This window comes from Acinonyx jubatus, chromosome B4, assembly GCF_027475565.1.
Source record: "Acinonyx jubatus isolate Ajub_Pintada_27869175 chromosome B4, VMU_Ajub_asm_v1.0, whole genome shotgun sequence".
NCBI lineage: Eukaryota > Metazoa > Chordata > Mammalia > Carnivora > Felidae > Acinonyx > Acinonyx jubatus.
Window position 1 is genome coordinate 53433438 of NC_069387.1, and position 27982 is coordinate 53461419.

At 41.7% G+C, this 27982-nt stretch overlaps 2 protein-coding genes across 2 annotated transcripts; both read right to left on the reverse strand.

Annotated features, from left to right (window-relative positions):
* Positions 1 to 5: 5 nt before the first annotated feature.
* LOC106977153 (cationic amino acid transporter 3-like) lies at positions 6 to 27982 on the reverse strand. Its single transcript, XM_053225953.1, has 2 exons — positions 25473 to 27982; positions 6 to 6137 (listed from the first exon to the last, which is right to left on the reverse strand). Exon 2 carries the CDS (start codon positions 5951 to 5953, stop codon positions 4175 to 4177), a length of 1779 nt encoding a protein of 592 aa, XP_053081928.1. The 5' UTR covers positions 5954 to 6137; positions 25473 to 27982; the 3' UTR covers positions 6 to 4174.
* On the reverse strand, positions 6136 to 16109 carry LOC128316364 (cytochrome c-like). The gene has a single exon (XM_053225974.1). It carries the CDS (start codon positions 13876 to 13878, stop codon positions 13561 to 13563), a length of 318 nt encoding a protein of 105 aa, XP_053081949.1. The 5' UTR covers positions 13879 to 16109; the 3' UTR covers positions 6136 to 13560.

The window sequence follows — 27982 nt, forward strand, 5'->3', positions numbered from 1 at the left end:
GTAATCCTACCTCTAGCAGGCTTCCCTGGAATCACCTACTCAGTTGAGAAAATGAGAAATTCTAAAGTAAGAAATTAGTTTCTTATTCCTCACTCCCAGGGCAGGCCCCATACATAAATACAATAGACAAAAACTGGCCTTCCTATGCCAACCATAAATCTCTCCTTCAAGAAAGCCTGTTATGCCCACACTGGACCCAGTCTCATCTTCAGGGATCCCCTGGAGGCAGCTAGAGCTAGCTGGGCCTTCTGCCAATTTCACTACTTCTGGCCCCACCCCAGATCCCTTGGGAATAGATGCACTGGGACCAGGGGACCACGTTTCAGGCAGTCTCCTGCCCCAGAGCTGTTCTCTCCTTATTGCTCTTTGAATGAACAACACTGTTCTTACTGTTGGGTCTAGAGAAAGGGGAGAAACTATTCCTTGCCCTGTGAAAGATACCACTATGACAGAAGAGACAGTATAATCATGAAACTCAGAAATAGCTCCAAAGGCAAAACTACAAGTGCCTGGGAACAGGTCTAGATGCTGGGTGCAGATCTGGATACATTTCTAGATATAGTTCCAGATGGAGAGAAATGCTGTTTGTCAAGGAAGTCTCCCAGAAGATAATTTTATTTATTTATTTATTTATTTATTTATTTATTTATTTATTTATTTATTTTAAATGTTTATTTATTTTTTAGAGAGAGAGAGAGACAGAGCATGAGCAGGGGAGGGCAGAGGGAGATGGAGACACAGAAACCAAAGGAGGCTCCAGACTCTGAGCTGTTGGCACAGAGCCTGACATGGGGCTGGAACAAACCCTGAGATCAGGACCTGAGCTGAAGTCAGAAGCTTAACTGACTGAGCCACTCAGGCGCCCCTCCCAGAAGATAATGTTAAAGAATTAAGTAGCACAGTGCTAGCCTGAAAGGAAGGAGAATTTTCTGGGCCAAAAAACCAAAATGTGTAAGGCTCAATTCAATTTAACATGAATTTATTAAATGCTCATTATGTGCCTGGCCCCCATGTAGATGCTCTGGGGGAATGAACAAGATATATTCCTTACATATAGTCTATAATCAGGAAACAAAATGAAAAAATATACAAATAACTGTAGTATTTTTTTTAATTTCAGCTTTATTGAGGTACACTTGCCATATAAAATTGAAAGATATTTAAAGTATACATTGTGGTGATTCGATATACATATAGATTGTTAAATGATTCACTGATTTCCCCACTGTGAAAGGATTAACCATGATATTTTAATCTAAATCTTTCATTTAAAGAAGGCAAGTGATAGGGTGCCTGGGTGGTTCAATAGGTTAAGCATCCGAATTTGACTCAGGTCATAATCTTGTGGTTTGTGAGTTCAAGCCCCAAGTTGGGCACAGAGCCTGGAGCCTGCTTTGGATTCTTTGTCTCCCTGTCTCTCTGCCCCTTTCCCCGCTCATGCTCTGTGTCTTTCTCTCTCTCAAAAATAAACATTAAAAAGAAAAAAAGAAAGAAAGAAAGAAAGAAAGAAAGAAAGAAAGAAAGAAAGAAAGAAGCAGGCAAGTGTTACAAGGGCCCTTTCATTTCCTTCCTTTAATTTTTACCTGTGGAGGGCCTTCAAACTGGAGCTTTGGCTTTTAAAGTGGGGTCCCTGGACCAGCATCCTCAGCCTTACCTGGGAACTTGATTGAAGGACAAGCTCTGGACCCCACCCAGAGTTACTGAATTCCAAATGATGGGGGCAGGGCTCAGCAATCTGTGTTTCCACAAGTCCTCCAAGGGAGGTGGCACCCAATAAAGTTTGAGCACCACTGAGCAGAGTACTAATCCAGTACTAATCCAGTCCTAATTAGTACTAATCCAGTACTAATCCAGTCCTTCCTACACCCACTCTTTACTGTGACTTTAATTAGTGAGTCAAAGAGACATGCTCGCTTCAAGGTCTTCCACGTTTTTGGAGGACTCCTTTTTTAATCCAGAACCAATCTGCTCACAGGACACATGTATTCCAACTTGCTCATACAGGAGAAAATTTAAGAAAAATCAGGCTCTCTCCTGTGATGGGAGGCAGGGGGTGCTCAGCACAATTTGTGATGAGGAATAAGTCTATCTAATTTAGTGATGTGTGATTGGCAAGCCAATTAGGCTGCAGATCTAAAGCTGATGGTTTGATCATCTGTCTCTGTCTTGATTATCAATTGGTTCCAAACATAGGAGAGGGAAATGGGGTGTTATTTATTGGACATTTGTAGCTTCAACAATGGGCTGTAGTGAAAAGTGGGCAGGATGTAGGTTCAGATTGCATTCAGTAGAGAGACCTGGCTGAGAGAATAACAGGACAGAATAACCAGAGGAAATCCTAGATTTTTTTAAGTAAAAAAAAAAATTGACCTCTCATATTACAGATAAATAAGCAGAGTATTGAGGGCACTGAGCAGCTTGCTCAAGGTCACATGCTAGGCTAGTGGTACAAACAAGACCAGAACCCAGGATACTTGGGCCTCAGCTCTGCACTTTCTGAGCAGGTGGACCAAAGCAGACAATAGTACAGAAATTTAAAGTCCAAGAATACAGATATTGCCAAGTAGATGAACCAACACCATGGATTTTCAGCATATGTAGTGGGTTCACAGCCAAAATCCTTTCTTCTCAGAGGAAAGCTCTGGCTCCAATCCACCTGTGTGTGTTCTGTTGCCACCCCCCCGCCCCCTTCACAGCAAGGCTCAAGCTAACAGCCTATTCAGTGTGTTCTGAATACTGCTTCATTTTTCTGGGCTTTTCCTAGTGTTGTTCTCTGTGTCTACAATCTCTCCCTGCTGCCCACATGTAGCAAAATCCTATCTTTTCTTGGAGAGAGCCAATTTAAATGCCATTCCTCTACAAAGTCTTCTGATTTCACCAATCAAACCTCACCACTGTGCCAGCCACAAAAGATCAACCTCCACTCTGAATTCCCAAGGCACTTTATTTGTATATTACTTATGATACCACACTCTTTTGTGTTACAGCTATGCTTTCCCTCCTGTACTAGAATATAAGCTCCTTAAGGGCACAGTTCATATTTCATCTTTTTATTTCATCTTTTTCTCTTTCTTATTGAAGAATAGTTAAGATACGTTGTCATTATATTACTCTAGGTGTACTATATAATGATCCAACACTTTCACACATTTCTCAGGAGCATCAAGATAAATGCACTCTTAATTCCCTTTATATATTTCACCCATTTTCCTACCCACCTCCACTTTGGCAACCACCAGTTTGTTCATTGTGTTTAAGAGTCTTAGATTTTTTTTATTTGCTTGTCTCTCTTTTTTGTCTGTTTGTTTTATATCTTAAATTCCATATGAAAGTTAAATCATATGTCTTTCTCAGACTAACATTTCACTTACACTTATATACTGTATGTCCATTCATGTTGTTACAAATGGCAAGATTTCATGTTTTTTTATGGCTAAGTAGTATCCCGTTGTTTGTATTTGTACATATACATACATGCACACACAGACACACACACACACACACACACACACACAAGCCAATTTTAAACTGGGCAGAAGAATTAAATAGAAATTTTTGGAAAGAAGACAAACAGATGGCCAACAGACATATGAAAATATGCTCAGCATCACTAATTATCAGGGAAATGTAAATTAAAACTACAATGAAATATCACTTTATACCTGTCAGAATGGCTAAAATCAAAACACAAATAAAAAGTGTTGGAGAGGAAGTGGAGAAAAAGGAACACTTGTACACTGTTATTGGGAATGTAAATTGGTGCAGCCACTGTGGAAAAGAGTATTGAAGTTCCTCAAAAAAGTAAAATAGAACTACCATAAATACACTATTTCAACAACTGGATATTTATCCAAGGAAAACAAAAACACCTTTTCTAGTTTATTTTAATAATATTTTCTAAAGCCGGTAAGCAATTATGGATGCAACTGATAATGAAACAAGTAAAAAAAAAAAAAAAAAAAAAAGGAAGGAAATGTAAAGACATATTCTTTGCTACACAATAAATACACGACTCTATTCATGTTCCCCCAAACAACATGCCATGGGAGGCCTAGCTTTCCATGTGCCCAAAAGTATTCACCATTATTGTGCAGGGGACTGGACTGCATTCAGGTGTGATGATGTCAAAACAAATATGTACTGCATTCCTGAGTACAAGTTCTACAGTTTAGCGCTAACTTAAGTGGGATTCAGCAACCAGGCTGTATTGGATCCCATAGCTAAAGTAGATAGCAAGCCCAATCAGCATCCAGAAACCAATTGGGGCCCAGGTGCCAGCTGTCATCCGCATCATAAGGTAAACATTCACAAAGACACTCAGTAGTGGGAGGAGAGGCAGAGCAGGGACCTTAAAGGGAAGGGGACTGGAGCTCTGCGGCTGTCTCCAGATGACCCCAGTGATCCCAGTGATGAGCACCAGGAGCACCACAACCAATGAAATCCACACTGCAGTTCCAGAATGCAGAACTGGCCACTGGGCCAGCACCAGGCAAAGAAGAGTAAGCAGCAGAGCAAGCAGTGAGGAGCAAACATAGACAACCCGGCCAGAGAGTGGAGTGGGGGTGGAGCTGCCTGGAAAAAGTAGTCCCTGTAGAGTCAGCTTCTCTTCTGCAGGTCCACTCTCATCCTGCACGTCTGCTTCATTTCCCCCTTTCTTCACCTCAGGCTGATACCTGAGGATGAGAACACAAAAAGCCACCAGGGAGTAAGCTAGCCGTGTCCCAATTGACATGAAGTCCAGAAGATCAGTGAGTCCAAAGAAGAATGCCATGATTGCTGCGATAATGCCAAAGATCACAGTGGCCATTATGGGGATGTATGTGCCAGCTTGGATCCTGGCAAGGACAGAGAACAGGAGGCCATCCTTTGCCATCGTGTATATCAGCTGACGTATGGGGAACATATAGCCCAAGAGGCTGGCAGAAAGACTACAGAAAAATCCAAAAGCTACAACATAGTAGGCAGGGGCCCAGCCAATATGGTGAAATACCTCAGGCAAGGGGGTCCCAGGTTGAAGCTGGTAGTAAGGAACCATAAGTGTAAGTGCTGAAGAGACACCAAAATACATCAAAGTGCTGATGAACAGTGAAATCACAATGCCCATAGGGATGGAACGCTGGGGGTTCTGGGCTTCTTCAACTCTGGTAACAATGTTGTCAAAACCTATAAATGCATACAGACAGGTAGCTGCTCCATGGAGAATCCCATTGAGGCCAAAAGGCACAAATCCTCCAGTGCCCAGAGGCCCCAAGCTTGAGGTGTCATTGAGTCCAGCCTTTACGTAGTCCTCTTCTGTGAGCTTCCAGTTGTGCAGGTCCCCCTTAATGAAACCAGAGATGATGACAAAACTGAGAACTAAAAGGCTCACCAATGTGACTACTTTGGTAAACAGTCCTGACTCTCTAGCCCTCAGAGTCAGCAATCCGATGAGCAACAGCACAAGGGCCACAACACAGAAGCCTAGAATTTCTGCAAGGACCTGGGGAACATGCAGTAAGATGTTTTCATGCAGGGTCTGAGAGATCTGGTTCCCAAACAGGTTGTCAAAAGCTAAGCTCCAGGCAAAGACCACAATGGCTGTACCAGCAACATAGGAAAAGATGAGGTTCCAGCCAGTGATGAAAGCCCAGAGTTCACCTATAGTGACATAGCTGTAGAGATATGCAGAGCCAGAATGGGGAACACGGGCACCAAACTCTGCATAGCACAGCCCCGTCAGCACAGAAGTTAGGCCGGCCACCAAAAAGCAGATCACAATGGATGGTCCGGCTTTATCTCTAGCCACTTCACCAGCTATGACATATATAACTGCACCCACTGTAGAGCACACACCCAGGGCCACTAAATCCAGAGTGTTCAGTCTTCTGCATGGGACATCTTCAGTCACCAAATGTTCCAGCTGACGTCTGCGTAGCAGCTTTTGACCAAATCTGAAAAGTGCCTGACCCAGCATTGTAGCTGGAGTTGAAGATTCTAGGATCAGAGAGCTGCAGGAAGTGTGGAGAGCCGAGAGTCTGGAGCTGGATTCACTGAGTCTCAGTTAAGCCAAGTTGGGTTGTCACTGCTGAGTTCTATTGCTCAGGCTTGAAAGCTGATGCTTCATATTTCATCTTATATGTGCTATTCTTCCATAATGCCTAAGTAAACAATAAGTATTTACTGAACAATGGTGTTCAACCAACGCTTAGAAGTCTCAGGTTACCTGTTGTAGCCCAATATCACAGAAACTGACACTAAAGGACATCACAGAAAAACCAACCTTGCTTTCCCCCAGAAAAGTGCCAAGTACTTCCCAACATTCTGCTTTTAATGAACTACATGACATATTTAAATTTGGGTACATCTCATGTAGCTTCGTGTACTAATTGAGCTATAAGACACAAGATGGCATGAATTTATTGTGCAACAATTCACATGTGGGATGTTTGGGCCATGCTTGAGCATGAATTATGGCACATTAATTCATTGACTAGAGGGCCTGATTGCAATCACAGAACTATATTTTCAAATATCACCTGAGTTTAAATTACAAATATTGGCCCCCCAGTATTTTTTTTTGATGGTTTTATTTTTGAGACAAAAAAAAAGCACCAAATGCAAAGGGGCAGAGAGAGAGGGAGACAGAAACTTAGTAGGCCCTGTGCTGACAGCAGAGAGCCTGATGCAGGGCTTGAACTCACAAGCCCTGAGATTATAACCTGAGCTGAAGTCTGACACTTAGCCTACTGAGCCATCCAGGTGCCCCATTGGTCTCCCAGTCTTAAAATCTTTAGCCCCCAAATCAGCTAGCCAAAGTCAGATGTCACTTTGTCCCCCTTCCTCCTCACTCTGCATCTTCCATTTAACTGCAGTGATGACAAAGGATGTATAGTCCAAACCCTTCCCTTTACCCACCTAGACCCACAGGGTGTTGTGAGAAGAGAGGAAGAGGGAGAAAGGGGCAAGACCTTTATAACTACTTCCAAAAAGGAGAGGAACAGGCTGTTTAGTAAGCAAACATTGGAGAGATAGGTGCAGTAGCCAACCAACAATCCATTTCTAAGAAGGGAGAAGAGATATAAAGGTGCTTTTATGAAGCAACCAGGCAAAATGTACTACAATTTTTACATCCATAGTTATGAGAGTATGATGGGTAGGAAGGAAAGAAGTAAGTCACTTAGCTCAGAAGCTCACAACCTAAACAATTTCTTCTGTCTCTTCCCTCTTTGGATTCCAGTAAAGAAGATGAGCTCATTTCTGCAGGAACTCTGCTCACTGGTCACACTATGCTCTATAAACATCCTGCACCATCTGTGATGTCAGCTGCCAGCAGCCTGGAGAATCTACCCTGCTCTGTGAGCTTTTATTAAATCACTCACTTGTAACTCCTATTAGTTTTTCATAAGTAGTTATTTTTAACTCATTCAACCAGGCTTTCAATATGCCAAATATGTTTTCTTAATGAAGGAATTTGCATGAGGTTCCCTCTCCTCCCCTGCTGCTATTCAAATGGGCCCCTCCCCAATGGGAAGCAAGACTTTGAATGAAAAATTCATAGCAAAATCCTGGAAATGAATGGTGGAGAACAGAGAAAGCAAAGTCATGCAGCCCCCACTCTCCTCCCTACTCAGACTTGGTTTGAGAGAATTTTAGGAAATGTTGTCAGAGGTTTCTAAAGATAGAAAAATCAAGTCAAAATTGAAAAGTCTTCTCTACAGATTATCAAAAGGAACTCTTGGGTTATGGATCATACCTTTCATGTACAAATCCATCTACACTCCTTATTTGCCACCACCAGTTCCAATTTTATGATTTACTAACAAGTACATGAGATAGATAGGGGGGTGGTCACTTCTTAATTCATGGAACTTTTCTACACTGTGAATGTGATTGACATGCCCCCCACCCACCCCCAGGCTTCAAATCCTTCAGTGATTCCCACTGATCTTCCTTCCTAGTCCTCCTTCCTTCATCATCTGACCTGTGATTATTCCTTCAACTTCATCCCCTGCCCAGTTCCTGCTCTAGTGGTGATTTCTACACTCACCATGTTCCCTTGTCTCTAATGCCCTCTTGGCCCCTTCACATACTAACCTCAGCTTCTTTTTCAGCTCCCAGCTCAGAAGTTATTTCCCCAGGAAGCCTCCCCTAACTCTTATGCTACCCTCCATATGTGCTCTCATAGCACCCAGGCTTCCCCCATGTGCCATTGATCCTAATGAATCAAAATTCCAGGTCAGCTTCCTGTCTCCTCAATTAGGCTGTGAGTTGGGTGCTCAATAAATATTTGTTGAACAAATACACAAACTGAGAAAAGAAACCTGAAAGAGCACATAATCCAGAATTCCTATCTACTTGACTTTGAGATACATACTTTGTAGCCAAGCAACATTTATAAACCTGGTTCAGGTAAAAATATAAATGGTATTACTTTCCTTGTAGAATGCAAGCAAAATGAAAAGTATGAAGGGAAAACCAACTGTGATAAAACCTTGACTGTACATCATTCATGGCAGGTATAAGGCACATGGGGTGATAAAGAATTGTTTGCCTTTGAGGACACTTGTTTAAAAAAGATCAGGTTGCCTTGAGTTCTACACAGCCAACCACCAACACTCAATTAGAGAATTCTTACTTTTTGGAAGGCATCACACCAAGGCCCTATAATCTAGGTGGGATATCCTAAGGCAGAGGTTCTCACTTCAGGGAACAGAGGGAGGCATAATGAAGATACCTGCGCACATTTTCAAACATCCTCTCCCTCTGGAGATTCTTGTCCAACTAGCCCCATACTTCCCATGACTGCTCTAAACTACCCAACTGATAATAAATTGTCCTCAATTTCAAAGGGAAGAGATTCTAAGAGCTTTCTTTTCACAATAAGCAAGCACATTTTGGTAGTTAGGAGTAAAGTCTCTGCAGGTAGATGGTTCAGGTTCAAATCACAACTCTACCACATACTGGGTGACTCTGGACAAATTTGTTCAGCCCTCAGAACTTTAGTTTTCATGAGTCAAAAGGGAAAAAAAGTAATACTTCATAGGGTTGTTGTGTGGAGTAAGTGAAACAATACCTGTAAAGTAGTACTTAGCTCAGTTTCTAACAAACAATATATACTTAATATACTCTACCTGTTTAATATTAAAATCTGACCCAAGTGTCCAAATTTTAAAATCAATTAGTCTTTATAAATGTCTAACCTTGAAATCATCCACTAAAACTCAAGTCTGTTAGCTGGTCCTCCTGAGACAATGAAAACAGTTTTATTCCATATACTTTGCCTTGAAACTTAGACACCGGCATAGATGTTAGTGCTAAACACATGGGGGTCGTAGGCTTACTGAATTAGATCAAAAAGATCTAATCAAAAGATGCAAAGTTCAAATACAATGATAATAATAAGTATTATTACATAATTATAATAATTGTGATATAGAATATTATAACATATATTATGATAATTATAATATATTTATATAATATAATTATTATAATTAATATTATAACAATATCTTTGTCTACAGATGCTTCATATTATTTCTGGAAGAGGCAGTGCTGGGTGCTATAGTGGCAAGAACAAGGAACATTATATCAGAAATTTTGGATTTCAGCCCTGGCTCTTCTGCTTGTCTATATAAACCAGGGTGATTTGTCTAATCTCTTTAAGCTTCAGTTCTAGGAAACTTACTTGACCTCCCTTACTGGATCAACATGGGAATCTGATGAGAAAATATAAACTATCATTCACTGTTGGTAGGAGTGTAACTGGGCCCACCATCCTGAAGTACAACCTGAAGTACAACCTTGGAATTAAAAATGCACACATCCTCCCACCTCACAATCCCTCTCTGAGGTAGCACTTAAAGGAAACTCCCAAGTTCATAAGGAGACCCACATGAGCACATTCATCACAGGACTATTTGTGGTAGCTGGAAGTTGGAAGCTATGCAAGAGTCTGTTACTAGAGGAATATGTTAGTAAAATGTGTCCTATATGCATAATAAAATATTATACAGCAGGTCAGAGAAATAAGCAAATTTACAGACAGCAACTTGGGTAGATCTCAGAAACAATGTTAGGTAGGAAAAGTAAAAGGGGAATGAGGTGTAAGGCACAATGCCATTTATGTACATTAAAAAAAAAAAAACAGCCATGGGTTTCCTGGGTGTCTCAGTAGGTTAAGTATATGACTCCTGATTTTGGTTCCGGTCATGATCTCACGATTCTTGGGTTTGAACCTCAAGTCAGGCTCCACACTGACAACGTGGAGCCTGCTTGGGATTCTCTATTTCCCTCTCTCTCTCTGCCCCTCTTGCACTTGCTCTGTATCTATCTCAAAAATAAATAAACTTTAAAATGAAACAAAACAAGCAAACAAAAACAGCCCAAAAAATATTGTATGTTGGTCAAGGATACACATATATCTGTTAAAAATGTCACATAATTCTTGTGCTCAAAACCTTCCACTGTTTCCCTTTTTATTCAGAGTAGAAGCCAATATCTGCATTTACAATGTCCTACAAAATCCTCCAGTATTTGTCATTGACCCAGCTACCTCTCAGTATTCTGTTTCTCTCTTCTCCCACTCATTTTTTCTCTAGCCACTAGCCTCCTAATATACCAGGCAAGCCCTGACTCAGACCCTTGGTACTTGATGTCCTCTATAACTGTACCACTTCTAACCTAGATATTTGGATAGTTGCTCCCTTAACTGCATTTTGTGAAAAAGTACATTTGTAGCACAGCCTTCATTAGTCACTCCACTCCTAGCCACCCACAACATACCTTATTCACCACCCTTTTTTTCCATAGCACTTAATATTTAAGGTGCTATATGTTTTACTTATTCATTTGTTCATGATTTGTTTCACTCCAAAAGAAAGTAAGTTCTATTAAAGCAGGACTTTTTCTTTTCTCCTGGCTGTATTCCCTGTACCTACAGCTGTGTCTGACATATAGTTGGCACTGTGTAGTTGTTGAGTGGATGAATGCATCTAAATACACATATATACCATGGATTGAAAGAGTATTTGCTAAATACACTAAAGCAAGTGCCTCCAGTGAGGAGGAGAAATAAGAATAGAGATAAGAATGAAAGGGGAAAAAATGCATTTATATAGGGCCTAACAGGAAGTGATGGTACTAACAGTCCACGACTGAGGGAGGGTGGACTCCACTCTGTACTTCAGGTTCAACAAAGGAATTGCATGAGGTGATGTTGTGAGAGGACCTAGTTCATTGCCTAATAAATGGCAGGAACTCAGTAGATTTAAGTTGAAGGAACTGGAATCATGTAATTGCCAGGACTTGGAGAATACAGAGAAGAAATACCTGCTAGAAAGAGGGTGGAGAACAAGGAACGATGGGACACCCTTCCTACCAGTTCCCTCTGAACCCATTTCCTTTTCCCCAATTCCTCTTTCTCCTCCAGCTCCTTTAACTGTTTCTGGATGCTTGTACCACATTTCTCCGTCTGTGGAGCTGTCTCCAGCCACCTACCTCCCAACAAAGACACAACAGTGATTCTTAACATTTGTTGAATCACACACCCTTCTGAGGTTGACCACCTCAAAAAAATGTTCTACACTCTCCTGAAGTCTATCCATGGACCATGAACCAGAATCCCAGAGGAAGACCATCTGAACGGCAGGGTGAGAGAGGGGTAAGGCTTTTGATCATTTGTTTCCCTCAACCGTGTTGTGCATGGTGGTCTTTGTGCTCTTCCCACTTTTACTGAAGATGAGGGAAAGAGGGCTACAATAAAGTATGTAAATACCAGAGAAGCATCCCAATGAACAAAACATCTGGGAACTAAATAATAATATTTTATGATTCCAACAGAAGCAGACAGAACAAGAGATGAACAAGCAAACTTATAGAAGGGAAAGCAAATCCATGACTGGGAATCCTGAGAAAGCCTACCACAAATCCAGTTGATAACAACAGAGAAACATCAGCCTCAAATACCATGATCAGAAATGCTCTTGCTCCGTGCAATACCTGTGATTATTCCAATAGCTTATATTCAGTCCAGACTCTCTGACCCAGCTGTCAGAGCCCCACATTAATTCTCCCCCTACCCTTAGGCCCATCACCTCCTTCCTAACTCAGCTCCTCACATCCTTGTTTACTGTTCCTGGAATGAGCCTTTGGCCTAGGTAAGTTACCTGCCCTGCCAGGGATGCCCTCCTCAGTCCTGTCTAGTTATTACAGGACTATCCCTTCTCAACCTCATCTTACATTTCCCCCATTCCATGTCTAAAAAGACTTTCCTAAACTGATTCCCGTCTCCAACTATCCTCCCCTTCCTGCCAGCACTTACAGCCCAACCTGATGCTCAGTTGAAACTAACTTTCCCTTTGTGCATGTTAGCGTCCTGGGTGTGTTGTTTAAATTCCTTTATTGCCTAAAAGTTTTCAGTGGGCAGGACCAGGATCCATATACCTCCTCTTCTGAATTCCACACTTCCAGCCCCAATATTCACTATACAGGACTAGGATTTGCTCATAATTTTAGGAAACAACCATACAAGGCACTTAGGACAGAAAAAAATTGAGTATATAGATGTATTCATTGACTAGCATATCTTGAGATTCCTTTAAGTAGGATTTTTTTTGAGAGAGAGAGAGAAAGAGAGATTGCAAAGGGCAAACCCAGGTGGAAACATGAGATTATAACATGCACTATCATAAACATTAAAAAATTTTAAAAAGAGGCACCTAGATGCCTCAGTCCATTAAACATCTGACTTCAACTCAGGTCATGGTCTCACAGTTTGTTCGTTTTGAGTCTCACATTGGGCTCTGTGCTCACAGCTCAGAGCCTGAAGCCTGCTTCAGAATCTGTGTCTCCTCTCTCTGCCCCTCCTCTGCTTGCATTCTCTCTCTCTCTCTCTCTCTCTCTCTCTCTCTCTCTCTCTCTCTCAAAAATAAATAAACATTAAAAATTTTTTTAAAAAGAATATGCACCATCATTTATTTCAAGAGCAATTCCTAATGAGGGCCCTGGGTCTGTGAATCTCAGTTTAATTAGGAAACTGTCTCTCCCAAAGGTGGTACTTCCTTAGGGGGGGGTGCTTAAAGAATTGCAGAGAGGGACCAGAGGACATGAAGCCAGGTTGTATGAAATAATACCCCAGGCTTCCCCTTTCCTCCCTCTCCTCCCTGGGTTTCTCTCAGTATCTAAGCAACTTCCAAACTCCAAAACAAAAGTTCAATCCCATGTCCCCAAGAAGAACCACTGTCAAATCCAATATCCACCCACTAAATTAAGGCCTTTTTGTTTTCCCAGCCAACCCTACCCACTCTTCTTTGTCCTGGAGGTCATGTGTACACTCCTCTAAGAAGGGCACTGCCCTCACTCTGGACCTTTCCCTTTCAAAACATTTTTCCAAAGCAGTAAGTTCCACTGGTTCCCATGGTTGGATGTTAACACTCCTGCCAATCAGGGAGTTGGCCTTGTGGCTTCTGAATAGCTTCAAAGAGAGTTTGGATACCAGCTGCTTCACTAGAAGTTTGATAAAGACAAAAAAAAGTCATGAGACATTTTTTGTTTTGTAATAAATAAGGCAGTGGCCAACTATTACTCCTTAGTAGCTTTTTTGAGATAAGCTATCAAGTCTGCTCTTTCCCCTGCCTTCTTAATGCCAGTGAAGATCATTTTTGTTCCAGGGATGTACTTCTTGGGATTTTCCAAATACTCCATCAGTGTCTCCTCTCCCCAGGTGATGCCTTTGTTCTTGCTGGCATCCATGTAAGAAAATCCAGGGGCTTGACCTGTCTTTCGCCCAAATAAACCATGGAGATTTGGCCCAGTGTTGTGCTTGCCTCCCGTTTCCACAGTATGGCACTGGGCACACTTCTGAACAAAAATCTTCTTGCCCTTCTCAACATCACCCATTTTTAAATCAGATTCTGGCTGGCCGAAGTCCGGGGTCTTCACTTCCAGGCCTGCTGTACCCGCGTGGGCCCCACTTGCAGCACCTGGGCACTAACCTCGGCCCCACCCATATACCCACCAACGCAACTGTGTGCCCCTATGGCTGAGCTTCCCCTGCCCCTGCTTCAGCCTCCCTTCGCGGCTTTGTGCTCACTGCTCTTTGGTTGTGCGCAAAGTGAAGGTGCCTGCTCACAAGCCGGAGGTCCAACTCTCTCCAGTAAGTGTGGTTTTAAATTCTGGTTCAGACATCTTACTTATATCTGTTGATTAAATCCTGGCCATCATTTCTTCCTATTCTTTGTTTTGGCATGAATTCCTCCATCTTCTCATTGTGGAAGAAGAAAAAGATTAATAAAAATTAAAAAATGAAAACAAAAAAATCAAATAAAGGAAGCTAGATATTAGGTGTGTTTTGGTCTGGTCTGCTTATTGAGAAAAGCTTGATAGAATAGAGAAAAAAAGGGAAAGGGAAAATGTTAAAAAAATAAAAACATTTTCAACCATAAAGTAGAATAAAATAAAGAAAATGAAATAGAATAAAAATTAAAAAGTTAAAACAACAAAACCATAAAAAGAATTTTCTCTTTCTTTATACAAGAAAGAAAAAGAAAATAAAGAAAGAAAAAGGAGAACAACCTAACCAAAAATGGAAGTAAAGAAAATGAACAAATAAACAAAGGATCCAGCACACAGAATGAAACCTAAATGAAGTTACATCCAGTTTCTTCTATAACTGAAACTTTGCAGCACACTATAGTCTGCAGACTAATAAGTCTGTGAAAGGGGTTTGTGCTGGTCTTCTGGGGCTGTGCCTGGAGGGCACAGGTGGATGGGGCTTTGTGTGAGGGCTCCTTCTTCACTTGGTGGCACTACTTAGCTTACTAGGGTCATCTGTGTGTGTGCACACATGCACATGCTAGATGTGAAAATGGCTTCACCCAGCTCCCTAGTCTCTGGCACAGGAACCCCTTGCCCTCACCGACCTGCAAACTTGCTCCTTTGTCTCAGGTTTTCATCTGCTCCCCACCTCTTCCCTGTCAGTGTCCAAACTGTCTGTCTTCCAGGTGGCACCTTCCTCCAAAGTTTTATCTGAGATGGAACTGTGTTTCAAAAACCCCACACTTCAGAGACCACTCCACTTGGACCCATGCCAACTCTCTGGGAGATTGGTCTTGCCCAGCAATGTCCAGGTGCCAGCTTGTCCCAGAAAATATTAATGCAATTACACTGTGGCAGAGGTTCAGAGATTATGACACATCACAACACACAGCCTGTGCAACACACAGAGGGCAGTTTTGCTGTCCTTTGGCATCTTTGTTCCAATACCACAGCAAACATGGCTGCTCTCTGGGGTCAGCCTGGGATTTTGCTAGTGGGGAGGCCATATAACCTCTATCAAATGCACTCTAATCAGGGGAAGTACTTCTTCTCATGTGGCACCCCTCAGAACACATTGCCTGCTCCAAGGAATTCATCCTACTTCCTCACCACAGCACCGCCAGGCACTGAGCTCTGAAACTTCACACTCTGCACTCCACTGTTTATAGAATCCTGGCAGCAATGAAATCCTCTCCTTTTTCCCTGTCAGTGGTTTCTGGGAACAGATTTTTTGTCCAGTCCCTTGCGAGTGTTTTCACTTTTTCTCTCCAGCTACTTCCAGGGAGAGTGCTTTACTTGTGCAATCCCGATGTGCTTCACTCTCCCCCTTTCTCTCTGTCTTCTCTCCATGAAAATGGCTCCCTACACTCCAAGGCTCTGCAGCTTTTCTCTCTACCAAATCACTTCTCCATACCACATACCTGGCAAGTTCTCTGGCTCCAATTATGCAGAATTAATTGTTCTGTGAATCCTCAGATCAATTTCTTGGGTGTTCAAAATGGTTTAATGCTGATATAGCAGTGTTTCAGGGATGAGACAATCTCAGGGTCCCTATACTACTCTGTCATATCAACATCTCCGTCATGAAAACCACCTATTTTTGAGAAATAACAAAGAGGCATGTGGGGCCAGGACAGAATAAGTAAGGGGGAAGCAGGAGAGGATGATCAAAGAGAGAAGCAGGAAGCCTGATCCTTCACATAGGGTCTGAGAGTCACCGTGAAGACTTTGGCTGTTACTTTGGGTGTGATGGAAACCCTAGAAAAGCTGATAGTTTTACATGTTGCCTACTGATTTTAATGTTTGGTGAGCTAAGTATTGGGTTCTCAGTTTTAAAAAGGTTTTGTGAGCTAAGTATTGGGTTCTCAGTTTTAAACAAGGCATGAAAATAAGTTTTGCAGAGCTCTCAATAGATAACTTGTGGGTCTGAAACAAAATGAGGGTTGAACATGCTGTGTTCTTGCATCCGCCTCCCTGGCTAGATGCCAAAGAAGAGATTCCATTCACCAGCATAGGAGAATAACATGATGAATTGACTTGACTGAAGCTGTTCACTTTCTGGATTATCTCTAGACAGGACTCCATCACTTATAAATCAAACAAAAGTCATTTTAGCATCACTCACCATTTAATGTTATTCTCTAGCATTATTGTGGATAATCAGGAGCTGACATGAAGATAAAAAGATGTCTTTCTGTAACCTGGTGAAAATAAGGACTGCAAAGATAAGGGTAGGTAGACTCTCAGAAAGAGGGTAGGAATCATGTGAATCAGGCACTGCAAGCCTTGAAGAATTACATCTATGAATCCAGTCCCAAGCCCCAGATGCCTCAGGAAGAACTGTCAGAAATGTCTGAGATGCTCAGAGCTGGAGACAGAAAGGGCCCCAAATGGAAGCCTGAATACACATTTCTGAAAAGTAAAGAGTAACTGTCATAACCTCATTTCCCCCCAGGAAACAGGGATGAAAGCTTCTATATCCAAATGGTAAATCCAAAAAGTTATATATTTTCTTAACACAAATCAAGAAAGAATGGCCACCCAACCACCATTTATAAATGTTAAAAAAATACACACTTGTGTGTTGGTGGGGGAGAGATGAAGTGTAGAGAAGGAGAGAATTATGGGGTTGTCCCAGCTGGGAAAGTAGGAGAGACAGAAGTCCGTTTTCACTATGGCATTCTTAGGATTCTAATGGGGGTGAGGGGAGGGAAATATAATAAAATCTGGAAATGTAAATAACTAATTTCTCTTGGCAAGGAAACATGCCATGTACTCCTAGTTTCTGTGTGCTATGTTTTCCCAGCTAAGGACCATCTACTCATCCTCCACTCTCAACACACTATGATCACCACCCAGTTCTAGGGTAAAGAGACTCCACAGATTGCCTCACATCATAGTCCCAATCTCATTTCCCTTCTCTCTGGGATCATTACAGAGGTCCTGTGTTATCTTTAAGACTTCAAACATGTATAATAAAAATGGGAGTAGCCCTCAAGTAGCAAAATAATAGACCTAAGTAGCAGTGAACATCTTAGGTCATTCATTCATTTAATAAACATTAAGCACCTTATAAACGCCAGTCCTAGTGCATGATGCTACAAACACAATAGGGAAGAAAAAGATGTGCCCCCTGCCGACATGGCACTCATTGCTGTCAACAATGTTCTTATATAAATTGTGTAACCTGAATCTAATGATAAAAAATGATCAGTGTACAAAGCAACCTTCCAAAGAATATTGATTTGTTATAAAACTGACCTGTACTGTTCAAAACTGTCCATGTCAGGAATGACAGGCTGAGGAACTGTTGCAGATTAAAGGAGAATAAAAAGACATGACAATCAAATGCAATGCAGAATGCTGGACTGCACAGGGATTAGGCAGAAACATTCTTCTATAGAAAAACTGGACATTTAGTAAACTTTGAATATGGGTCATATTTTATTCACACACACACACACACTGGAGATAGCAAACAAATGTGGAAAATATTAATAATTGCTCAACCTTGGTAAAATATAAATGGGTGTTAATTATACTATTCCTGCAACATTCTGTAAGTTGGATATTTTTCAAACTAAAAGGGTAGAAGAAAAACAAGAATGTCCCCATAGTAAACGTTATGGATTCTTTTTCCCTGAATGCCCTTTATAAACAACCTTGCTATTATACTTGTTTGGAATCGAATCCCACCCTGAATGATCTAGCCCCAAATCAGGAACTTTAGATGAGAGGAGTGGGTGGGAAGATAGAACTCTCTTGGCTTGGATTTAAAACGAAAACTCAACAGCAAAAATTACTGGAACAAAACCACAACCATGGCTCATGTTAGCACGGTTTTTAAAATTCCATATCCTTACTGTCATTTTGTAGGGCGAACACAGACTAATAAGCCAGGGCCCTAGACTTTAAGTCTAGACGCATTGGGAAACACGTGCATGGACATGAGGCAGAGAAAAATGGGATCTGGCAAATAGGGGTACCAGGTATATGTGCAAAATTTAGGGATACATTGAGGGGGACAAAGAGAACCAACATTTGTTGAGCTGCAAGTAATGTACACATCCTATTTCATTTAACCCTCATAACATCCCAATTAAATAAGTATTATTATTTCATTTTACAGACCGAGAGGTTAGACAACAGTCCCAGGCTCACATAGCCAGTACAAAGAAGAGCTGGAATTTGAATTTTGTTCTTTATTATTTCAAAGATGATAATCTTTCTACTGCATGCAGCATGCTACCTCCACAAAGAGTCAAGACTTCAGGAAATAACTATTAAAGGAGTATTTGAGCCAGTTATTTTATCTGTGCCAGGGTTACCTTCTGCTAATCTCTTCCTTTTCCTCACAAATAGATACTGATCAGCCAGAGCTGCAAGTACTGGGACCATCAAATCTGAGAACTACAATTAAATCTTATCTTGCTAAACTCCAAACCTAACCTAGGGTCAAATGGTCTCCAGACTATGCTTTTAGACGCCAAGTAAGATTTCAAAGCATCCATGTAGCTATTCCAAATGTTCTGGGATATGATGTTACAGATAATTGTAATTCCTACCCACAACTTCAGCCCATCTCCTTTCACTTGGCTTTTTGTGGAAATACAGGGTAATAGATCTCTAGATGCCAAATATAAATTGTCCTCCCATGACTTCTTTCATCATCCTATTCTTTTATCCAATTTTTTCTAGTTATTACCACATTATTAAAATGAAATAAACCCACATTCATGCAGTTAGGGAGCGCTGGAGAAGAAAATGAAACCTTGACTCTCATTGTGTAAAGGAAGATGGAGAACAGACATTTTCTAAAATGAGAGCCCAATGGCAGGAAGACGGTTACAATTTCTTGGACAACCTAAATATCTCTAGTTTGGGATCCCAAACCTCAGCCATCACCCAAGTCTTCCAGACAACAGTCTGTTGGCACATAGTGTTAGGAATAATCTGTTACAAAGGACAGCCCCAACTGGAACATAGGAGGTTAGAATGCAGATGGTGATAGTTTAATGACTATAGTTTAACAAAACATTTTTTAAGCTTCCTAATTCACCTGGCTATTTGCTCCCCAGATGTGGCTGCCAATCAGGCAGACTAGGAATGTGTGCCAGAAACTGAAATGTCCTCTTATCCTTAACCCAGAAGAACCAGTACCAGAAAAATGTCAGCTCGCCGATCATTCCAAAATTTGATTAACCACTTTCAGAGCTAAAATGGCAGAGTGTTGCTGCAATAGGACTTCAGCTATTTCAGAGTGATCATTCTGACTTGGTTGTTGTTGAAAACAGGAGACCTGATCTGGTAGAAAATATAAAATGGGCATTAGGATTCCCCATTGTGACCCATGTCTGTGACCAGCTCTGAGCTCACAGCACCTAAAGCAAAGTTAGTATTTATTAATCACCCATGGACATCAGGCACCAGTAAGACCTCTTTGTCTGTTTTTGGATTTCTTCAGTATTTTTTAAGTTATTAAGGGATATGAACTTGAGATAAGGAATAATGGGCATTATGAACATGATATTGGTACAGGAAGATCAACAGAAAAGATAAAGGGTTTCCTTTCTATTTTAGTTTCAAAAGGAAGAAAACTTCAAATATATCCAGAAACAAGGGGATTGACAAAGCAGCCTCTAAGGATCCTGACCTTATTTGGGGAAAGTGCATAAAAATTTGGAACAAATCTAAGGAATTCCATCTGAACTCATTGGTTTCAGATATTTGGGGATCACCAACCTAGACCTCTGTTCAATTCAGATGACATGAAATCACTTAGACATTTAGAACCTTGTCCACAGTAGACCTGTATCTAGTAACTTCCTATGGTTTGCAAATACTGCATGTCTAAGGCCAGCTTCCTGCCATACTCTCTGGTTTACCCTCCTGCTCCATAACATTGGTAACTCTGAACAATGAGATGCCCTCAGCTCTCACTAAGATTCACCCTGCTGCCCTTGAAGCAGGATGAAGCCCTGAAATACATTTTTCCTGATCGCTACATGCAGCCGATAACTGAAGTGTAAGTTCTCTCTACCCTCCTTCTGGAAAATGACACTTTCCTCAAGTCTTAAAAAGACACACACACACACACACACACACACACACACACACACACACACACTCCCAACTAACCTGCAGTTTCCTCCTCTCTATTAAGTCCAAACTTCTAAGATTGTATTGCCAACGTTCTCTTTTCACTGTTCTTCTACCACTTACTCCTACTGTTAACTTTTGTGGCTCCTGCTTGGACAGGACAAATCTTTTCCCACACATGCACATCTTGCTATCATTATTATCAGCCATCACAGAGACTGCTTTTCTCTGCCTAGAACAAGCTTTTTCCAAATTTACTCAACATGACCCTCCATCGCCAAGCTTCTCTAGGCACACCTACACAGAGATACCTGATCTCTCCAGTATTCTCCAGTATGCTCTCCTTGCCCCCTGATCTCCCCTCATTAATGTCCACTAGCCGAGAACTTTGCCCTAAGTAGACACCCAGTTAAGGAAGAGGGTAGGAATAGTGGGTGGTGAGGTGGTACTGGGAGCAGAGCTTCTGCCTGATGGTGCTTCTGCTTGCCTTTCCTTCCCCAGCTGAAGTCTAAGGTACAGAGAATTAAACAGTCACGTCCAAGGAAGTCCCAAGATTTACATCCCAGTTTGGTTATGTCAGAGATCCAACACAACAACTGAGGCCCAAGTCGCTTTCACCACAACAAAGTGAAAGTACAAAGGAAGTAACCCAAGTCAGTTGAAACAAAGTGTATTATCTGTGATCTTTATGATTTTCTCCAGTGTCATCTCTTTGATGTTTGACAATTGAACAGATAGACAACACAGAGTTTTATTACTTCCACTGCTTTACTTTATTTGGAAAATAAGCCAACTAATGCTTTGGGCTTAGGCTACATGACATAAGACTGAAGCTGCATAATTGCATTTAAGGCTAGCCTGAAGAAAGGAGGAATGTACAATGCTCAAATGATTGAATGGTGTGTAGAACATGATTTCACCTGTTTCAGGATTTTAGGAATGTATCTCTGAAATTCCTTTAGATTCTAAGTTCCTGGAGAAAAGAATTTTCTCTATTTGCTACCATTTTTCCTGTACTGTCTATAAATAACTACACAAATGGATTCAATGTACTTTGAGCTGGGTCTGAGTGAGAAATTTGATCGTTCCTCAAGTAGAAGCCACATAAAATTTCTAAGTGAGAAGGACTGGATTCAATCTTTTAAAGATAAGATTTCAACTAAGCATAAATGAATACAAGGGAAAATTCCAAGTTAGAAAATTTAGGCACCACACTGATTCTTTGTGCAAAAGAACTCTAGCAAAATGAACTTTTTTCTTCCCCTTAAATTATCAACACCACCACTATTATGCCAAAATCATAATGCATTCAGTTACACACAGTTCAAGAACAATGGTGGCAAATACAGAATACCCCTGTCTGGGAACTTACAACCAAGGGCATTTCAATGAAGACCTCCACCCTGCCAAAATAAGTGAAAGATACGTAAACCGTGAACCAGGAAGGGTATTCCTCAGTCACAGCAAGAGTATGTCAAGATCCCAGATGGCTTCCTAGTTGATGGAAGGTAAGAGTAGTAAGGACCTCATTTTCCAGTGTTGGCAAGACTACTGAGTATGTTCTGTGCACCATGAGTCAACCTGAGAATGCTGCATGGAAGAGAGGGGAATTACCCCCATCTTGGCCTTGTGTATATCTGTTTCCCAGGAAAACATCAGTTCAAGCTACATTGTCAGCCTTGGACTTACTCTAATAAATAGACCCCCCCCCAACCAAAAACACAAAACAAACTTCATCACATCTTGAAATAGTAAATCCATTTTGCCTAACTAAACAGATCCAGATAAATATTTGCTACAGATATTAGTAAAGATCTAGATACTAAAATATAAGAATAATATAAAAATATTCTCATTCTTGGTCTGTGCAGAAAAGGAAAGGAGAACCCATTGCAATAGTAATAAGTGTGTTTCTTCTCCTCTGGGGATAGAAAAGTAAAGTTCAGGTAGCTTCCCTGAAAAGTTGGAAAGAAAGCTGAAGTAACCAAATTCAGCTCTTACTAAGGAAAATAAATATCCGAACTAATCTCCCAGGAGTCTTCTGAGAACAACCTCACCAAATGGATCACTTACCAGACATCCTCCCAACTGTAATCTCACTTTGTGATATACTTTGCATGTTACTTGAAAGCAGCCTTTGTCTCCCTTTCTAAAATAAAAATTCCTTAGGGTAGAATCTGCTTCATTTTTTTTCTCATAAGGCTTGAATCCCTTATTATGCAAGTAAATATTACCAGGTGCAACCAAGACTTCAGCTTGAAGGCATGGCAACCCCCAAACTCATTAGACCAGGAAGAAACACATCCACCTCCACCTACTCATCTACCTACCCTAGCACCCCCAGGCCTACACCTCTCAAATACCATTCCAGTCTGGCAGAAGCTGAATTCTGAGTCAGTGAAAACCCATCCTGATGCAAACTAACATGATCCAAACAAACTCTATGTAGATCAAACACATCCAGCCAAATATAGACCCAAATCTATGTACATGTAGAACAAAACATGTCTGCTTCCTTCCCACAATGACAATGGAGTCCCTGGTACATGCACACACCACATTAGTATCATTTAACCATTATTTGGGTATACAATCAGAGAGCCATAACTTTTCTAGAGGTTGTGTAGACTCCATATTTTCTAGTATCATTCTAGGATGGTTGTGAAAAGGCACCTTTTCATAGTCATTTTGGGATAACTGCAGAGAAGACAAAGTTAAAAGCAACATTCCGCATTCATGATTTGACACATTTACAGGTTTAATTTCGATCATAATCCATGTTTTGAAATTCTTAATATTTCAATCACACCAAAACAAGATAATCAACTTGACAAATCAGAAAGCTTGAGCTTCTGCTTCTAAAGGTCTTCAGAAATTAGATGCACTACCAGGAAGAATCAGAATTATAATTTCCATACAAGAATAAGAAAGAGATCTGGGGAATGCCAGTCTGCACATGCAGTTAAGGGATTAGAGAGGGATGTGATACATTGATGTCAGCAGTGAAAATCAACTTCTTCTCTTCTTCCCCCTATGCTTCTCCATGCCCTTTTCTCAGCCCCAAATCCTGTCAACACAGAACACCTAATAAAAGTTCTCAGGAGAAACCAGTAGAAGGAAATCCATCTGGCTGTCTACCTTATTTTCCAAACAACTTAATGTAGGATGGCCTTTATCTACAGTGAGCACTGATCAAAAACCACTTTTTCCAAGAAGCTTTGTTGAATACTTTGTTTTTCCCCCAAGCCCTTCCTTTCCTTGAAGGCACAGATTCTAGAAATCCATCTAATAATCCCATCTATCACTATACTCTTGTCTCCACTTTTAGACTAGTCATTTTGAGTGGTCAGAACCACTGGTTCTTTCTTCTGTGTCCCTCTTCCCAATATACACTCTCAATAATATACTGCACACAAGGTGGCTTTGGAAAGCCAACTATCTCTCTGGTTATCTTCTTTCATATCTTTAAATGTGTCCTTCTGTCCTCCCATGTAAGGACTCAACTGTCTCTTTCTCTCTATCCTCTCTCACAAGACTGTGCTTGTTTCCCCTCATAGCCCTGCTGTACATCTTCAATATCTCCCTTGTAATATTAATTTGTTTGGCTTTGTTTTGTTTTAGGAATGTCACCAGATTATCTGAGTCATATGAAAGTTGTATCACAACTCAAAGTACAGTGTTCTTATCCAAATAATGGTCAATATGATTTCTCCATCAAGACCCATCTGTCTCACCCCAGCTCAGGCATTATAATCTACAACAAATAACTTCTGCCACCACTTTTCAAGGGACACTCTATCTATTTTTCCTTGTTCTTTCTAATCCCCACTCTGCTTTGTGATTTCTGCAGTAATAAAAGAAAAAAGGGATGAGAATAAACCAAAAGAATATAATTGAAAAACTATTTTGATTAATTTGGAATATATTTGTTGAAGAAAAATGGACTTTCCACATGATTTTGCTAAACTAAGGTTAAAATGAATCTGCCTTCTGGAAGCACATAATATGTCTCAGTTGATAATGGACAGAAGTTGCCCAAGAATTGCCAGAGGGTAAGAGAAAGACAACCTAGAAATAAACATTTGCCACATATAATCAATAAAACAGGTGCTGTGCTTGGATAAGTGTTATCTAGGCTTCTGGTGTTTGGGTACTGTCCACATGTACATGGAAGTCAGGAGGAGGGTGGAGAACAATTTAATATTCCCATCGCCTTTAAAATTAAACAGTTGCAAATATATTTTGGGATAACGGCAAACTGCCTTTAGGAGACCCAGTGTTTTAAGACCAATAGGGAGCCAAACCCCAGGGGAACTTGGTAAAATTGCCTGCTACACCCTGAGCTTGCCTATAATCAATCCCCACCACAACTTTTGAAAATTAGATAAGAAAGGCAGGGAGAGACATTCAGCAGTTGTAAAAATAGATATCTAGCTCTTTGAGCATGGAGGAAGAAGTCCCTCAAATCTTCTGTCATGGTGTTGGAACACTTTATACAGCTGACCTACTACTCTGCAAAGTCCACAACAATGTCCACCCTAAGAGGATATGATACAGAGACTTAAAATTTCCAGTGAGAAAGCATGGCAAAACACGAAGGAAGCAGCAAAGCCAGGTGGAAGAATATTCATTAATTCAAAGAACAGGTCTAAGCATACAATGTTCTGGGCGCTGTGGGAAAGACAAAGATGGATAAAACAAGCTTGGCACCAGGTCAGAAAGGAAAGGCAAGGGAGGAGGACAGGGCAAAGAAGTAGGAAGGATGCCAGAGAAGGTCAAAGGAATAACCTCTGCTAATTAATATTTTCCTCAGCAGAGCTGAGAAGGTTTCTGGTCTGGAGGAGAAGAGAGTGCAGGCCTCTAAACCACTCTGACCCCAGCAAACCTACTTGCCATTCCCAAACTCTCAAGGTCTCTGATCTGCACTGCCCTCCCCCCATCCAGAGTCTGGTTCTGGAGCTATAAAATACCCTCTGCTCTAAAGCCCACGTCCACAGTCGGTGGAACTCCAGGCCAGCCTTCTTGCTCTCTGGCTCTGTCTGCATTTTCAAACTCTGTAAATAGGAGAAATCACTTACCAGGTGCTTTTCCTACCCCAGAGGAGGAAGACCTGAAAGAAAGGGTAAGTAAAACCCAGGGAAAGGGAAGTTTACCCAAGCAGAGTCAGGACCAGGAGTGGAGCTTAGCTGGGCCCACAGGGAGTTGGGGCCATCCCAAGGCAGGGCCTTCTGGAGGTGGAGCCCATGAGAGGCAGGGCCTTAGAGAGGCAGGGCCCTTGAGAGGCGGGGTCCTCAGGAGGCAGGGCCCTCAGGAGGCGGTCACAAGGGAATGGTAGAGTGAAGGAAGTAGATTAGGCAAAATCTAGAGGAAAGCTGGAGGAGGGTGATGGAAGACTAGTGGGACCCTACATGAGTGACTTGGTGGACTAAGAGCTTAAGTGGAACTTTGTTGGAGACTTTTTGGAGGCAAGATGGAATTTAAAAGGAAACAAACTTCCCAGGGTCCTGGGTTTGGAGGAGGTCCTGGTTGGCAGGAGGAGAGTGAGGAAAGCCATGTGGAGTCCAGCCTATGTCATTTGGAGGCCACTCCCAGATCCAGCTAGAGTCCTCTAAGCAGCTCTTTAAAAAGGATGGAAGCACCCCCTAAAGCTGCCTGTTCCAGAATCTCCTACTAGGTTCCTCTATCATCACCATCCATCCCCGCCCTCTCACCCATGTTTCCCATCACTCCAGGAATAAAATTAAAAGAGATCTGGCTTAGGCTTCACCATAAAGGACTTTCTGAGATAGTCATTCAGAGTTTGTAGCATATTTTAACTGAATATACATTGAGCATTGTGCTGGAGAAATATATATATATATATATATATATATATATATATATATATATATATATTTTTTTTTTTTCCCTGTCTAGAGAGCTTCCTGCTCTAAGTAATCAAAACTAGGGCTGCCAAGACCCTGAATGGTGACCAAAAGAAGGTGCCATCTCATTCCCCTTATTTGTCTTTCTCTGCCTGACTTATTTCCCTTAGCATAATACATTCTACTTCCATACACGTTGTTGCAAAAGGCAAGCTTTCATTGTTTTTGATCGCTGAGTAATATTCCATTGTGTATCTTGCTGAGCAATGTCCTGGTACCAGCTTGTCCCAGAAAACATTCACCCAATTGTGCAGTGGCAAAGGCTCAGAGTTTATGGTAATTCACAACACACACCTGGTGCCAGGCTTTGCTGCACTCAGCTGGTATCTTTTCACTATAGCAGTAAACGTGGCAGCTCTCTGGGATCTTCTGTGACTTTTGTCCACAGGGAAGCTGTATGGCCTCTACCAAATGCAGTCCAAGCAGGGGAACCACTTCTCCCCATGTGGCACACAGACCACTCATACCAAGCTGCCTGCTCCTGAGGATTCGCTTTCCTTCCTCACCAGAGCATAGCCAGACACTGAGCTCTGAAACTTCAGACTCTGTGCTCCACTGTTTATAGAATGCTGGCAGTAATGAAACACTTTCCATTCTCCCTAACAATGGTTTTGGGGAACAATGGTTTTGGGAACTTCCAGTTCCCTGCAAGTGTTTTCACTCTTTCTGTCTAGCCTCTTTCAGGGATAGTGCTTTGCTTGCATGATCCCAATGCACGTCACTTTCCCCCCTTCTCTTTCTTTCTCTGTCCTCTGTGAAAATGGCTTCCTACACTTGGCAGCTCTGTGGCTTTTCTCTCCCACAATTCACCTCTCCACACCACAAAGCTGTCGTGTTCTCTGGCTCAAATTATGCAGATTTTGCATTAATTCTCAGGTCAATTTCCTAGGTGTTTACAATGGTTTGAGGGGCACCTGGGTGGCTCAGTTAGTTAATCATCTGACTTGATTTTGGCTCAGGTCACCATCTCTTTAGTCTCTGAGTTTGTTGTATTCCTTACCACAGTGCTAATTCTCACTACATTACCATGCATTATATCCTGAAGCTCCTATATTATTTCCCACATTTTATAGGTGAGTAAGTCCAGGTGAAGAGGCTACATGGGGAAGAACATGGCTGGTATTCCAACTCAGCCCAAGACCTCTTGCTTCACAACCAGGGAGGTCCTGGCAGAGACTGGGAGCCAGAAGACAACACCTGAACCTTCACAACAGGAAGGAGAGGAGGAAATAGGTCGAATTGGAGCTCTGGCATGTCCAGAAGAGCCCCATGGAAGAGGGTGGGGGCAAAGGCCAGCAACCACACCTGAAACTGAGCAAGAAAAGAGAGAATCTGATAAAGAATCAGGGCAGAAACACAGCTAGGACTGGGACTGAGACTGGGAGGCAACATCAGCCTCAGGCAGAGTGCAGAAGGGTGGAAGGAGGACCTGCAGGGGGAGACCAAGGCAGAGGTGACTTGGAGGAACCAGCCTACAGAGTCTAGGGTGCCAGGGAGGGAGTGATAGCAGCAGAATGGGGGAGAAATATAAAGTCCAGGCAAAAGTATGAAAAGCCTGAGTGAAGGAGAGACCATGTGGAAGTGATATGGGACTGAGGCAGGTAGAGGAACCCAGGGTGAGAGGCAGTGCTCAGAGAGGGGGAAGCAGGAATAAGCCTCAAAGA

Excerpts from the sequence above, each read along its gene's own strand:
- LOC128316364 (XM_053225974.1), bottom strand. The coding sequence starts at position 13,878 with ATGGGTGATGTTGAGAAGGGCAAGAAGATTTTTGTTCAGAAGTGTGCC.
- LOC106977153 (XM_053225953.1), bottom strand. The coding sequence starts at position 5,953 with ATGCTGGGTCAGGCACTTTTCAGATTTGGTCAAAAGCTGCTACGCAGA.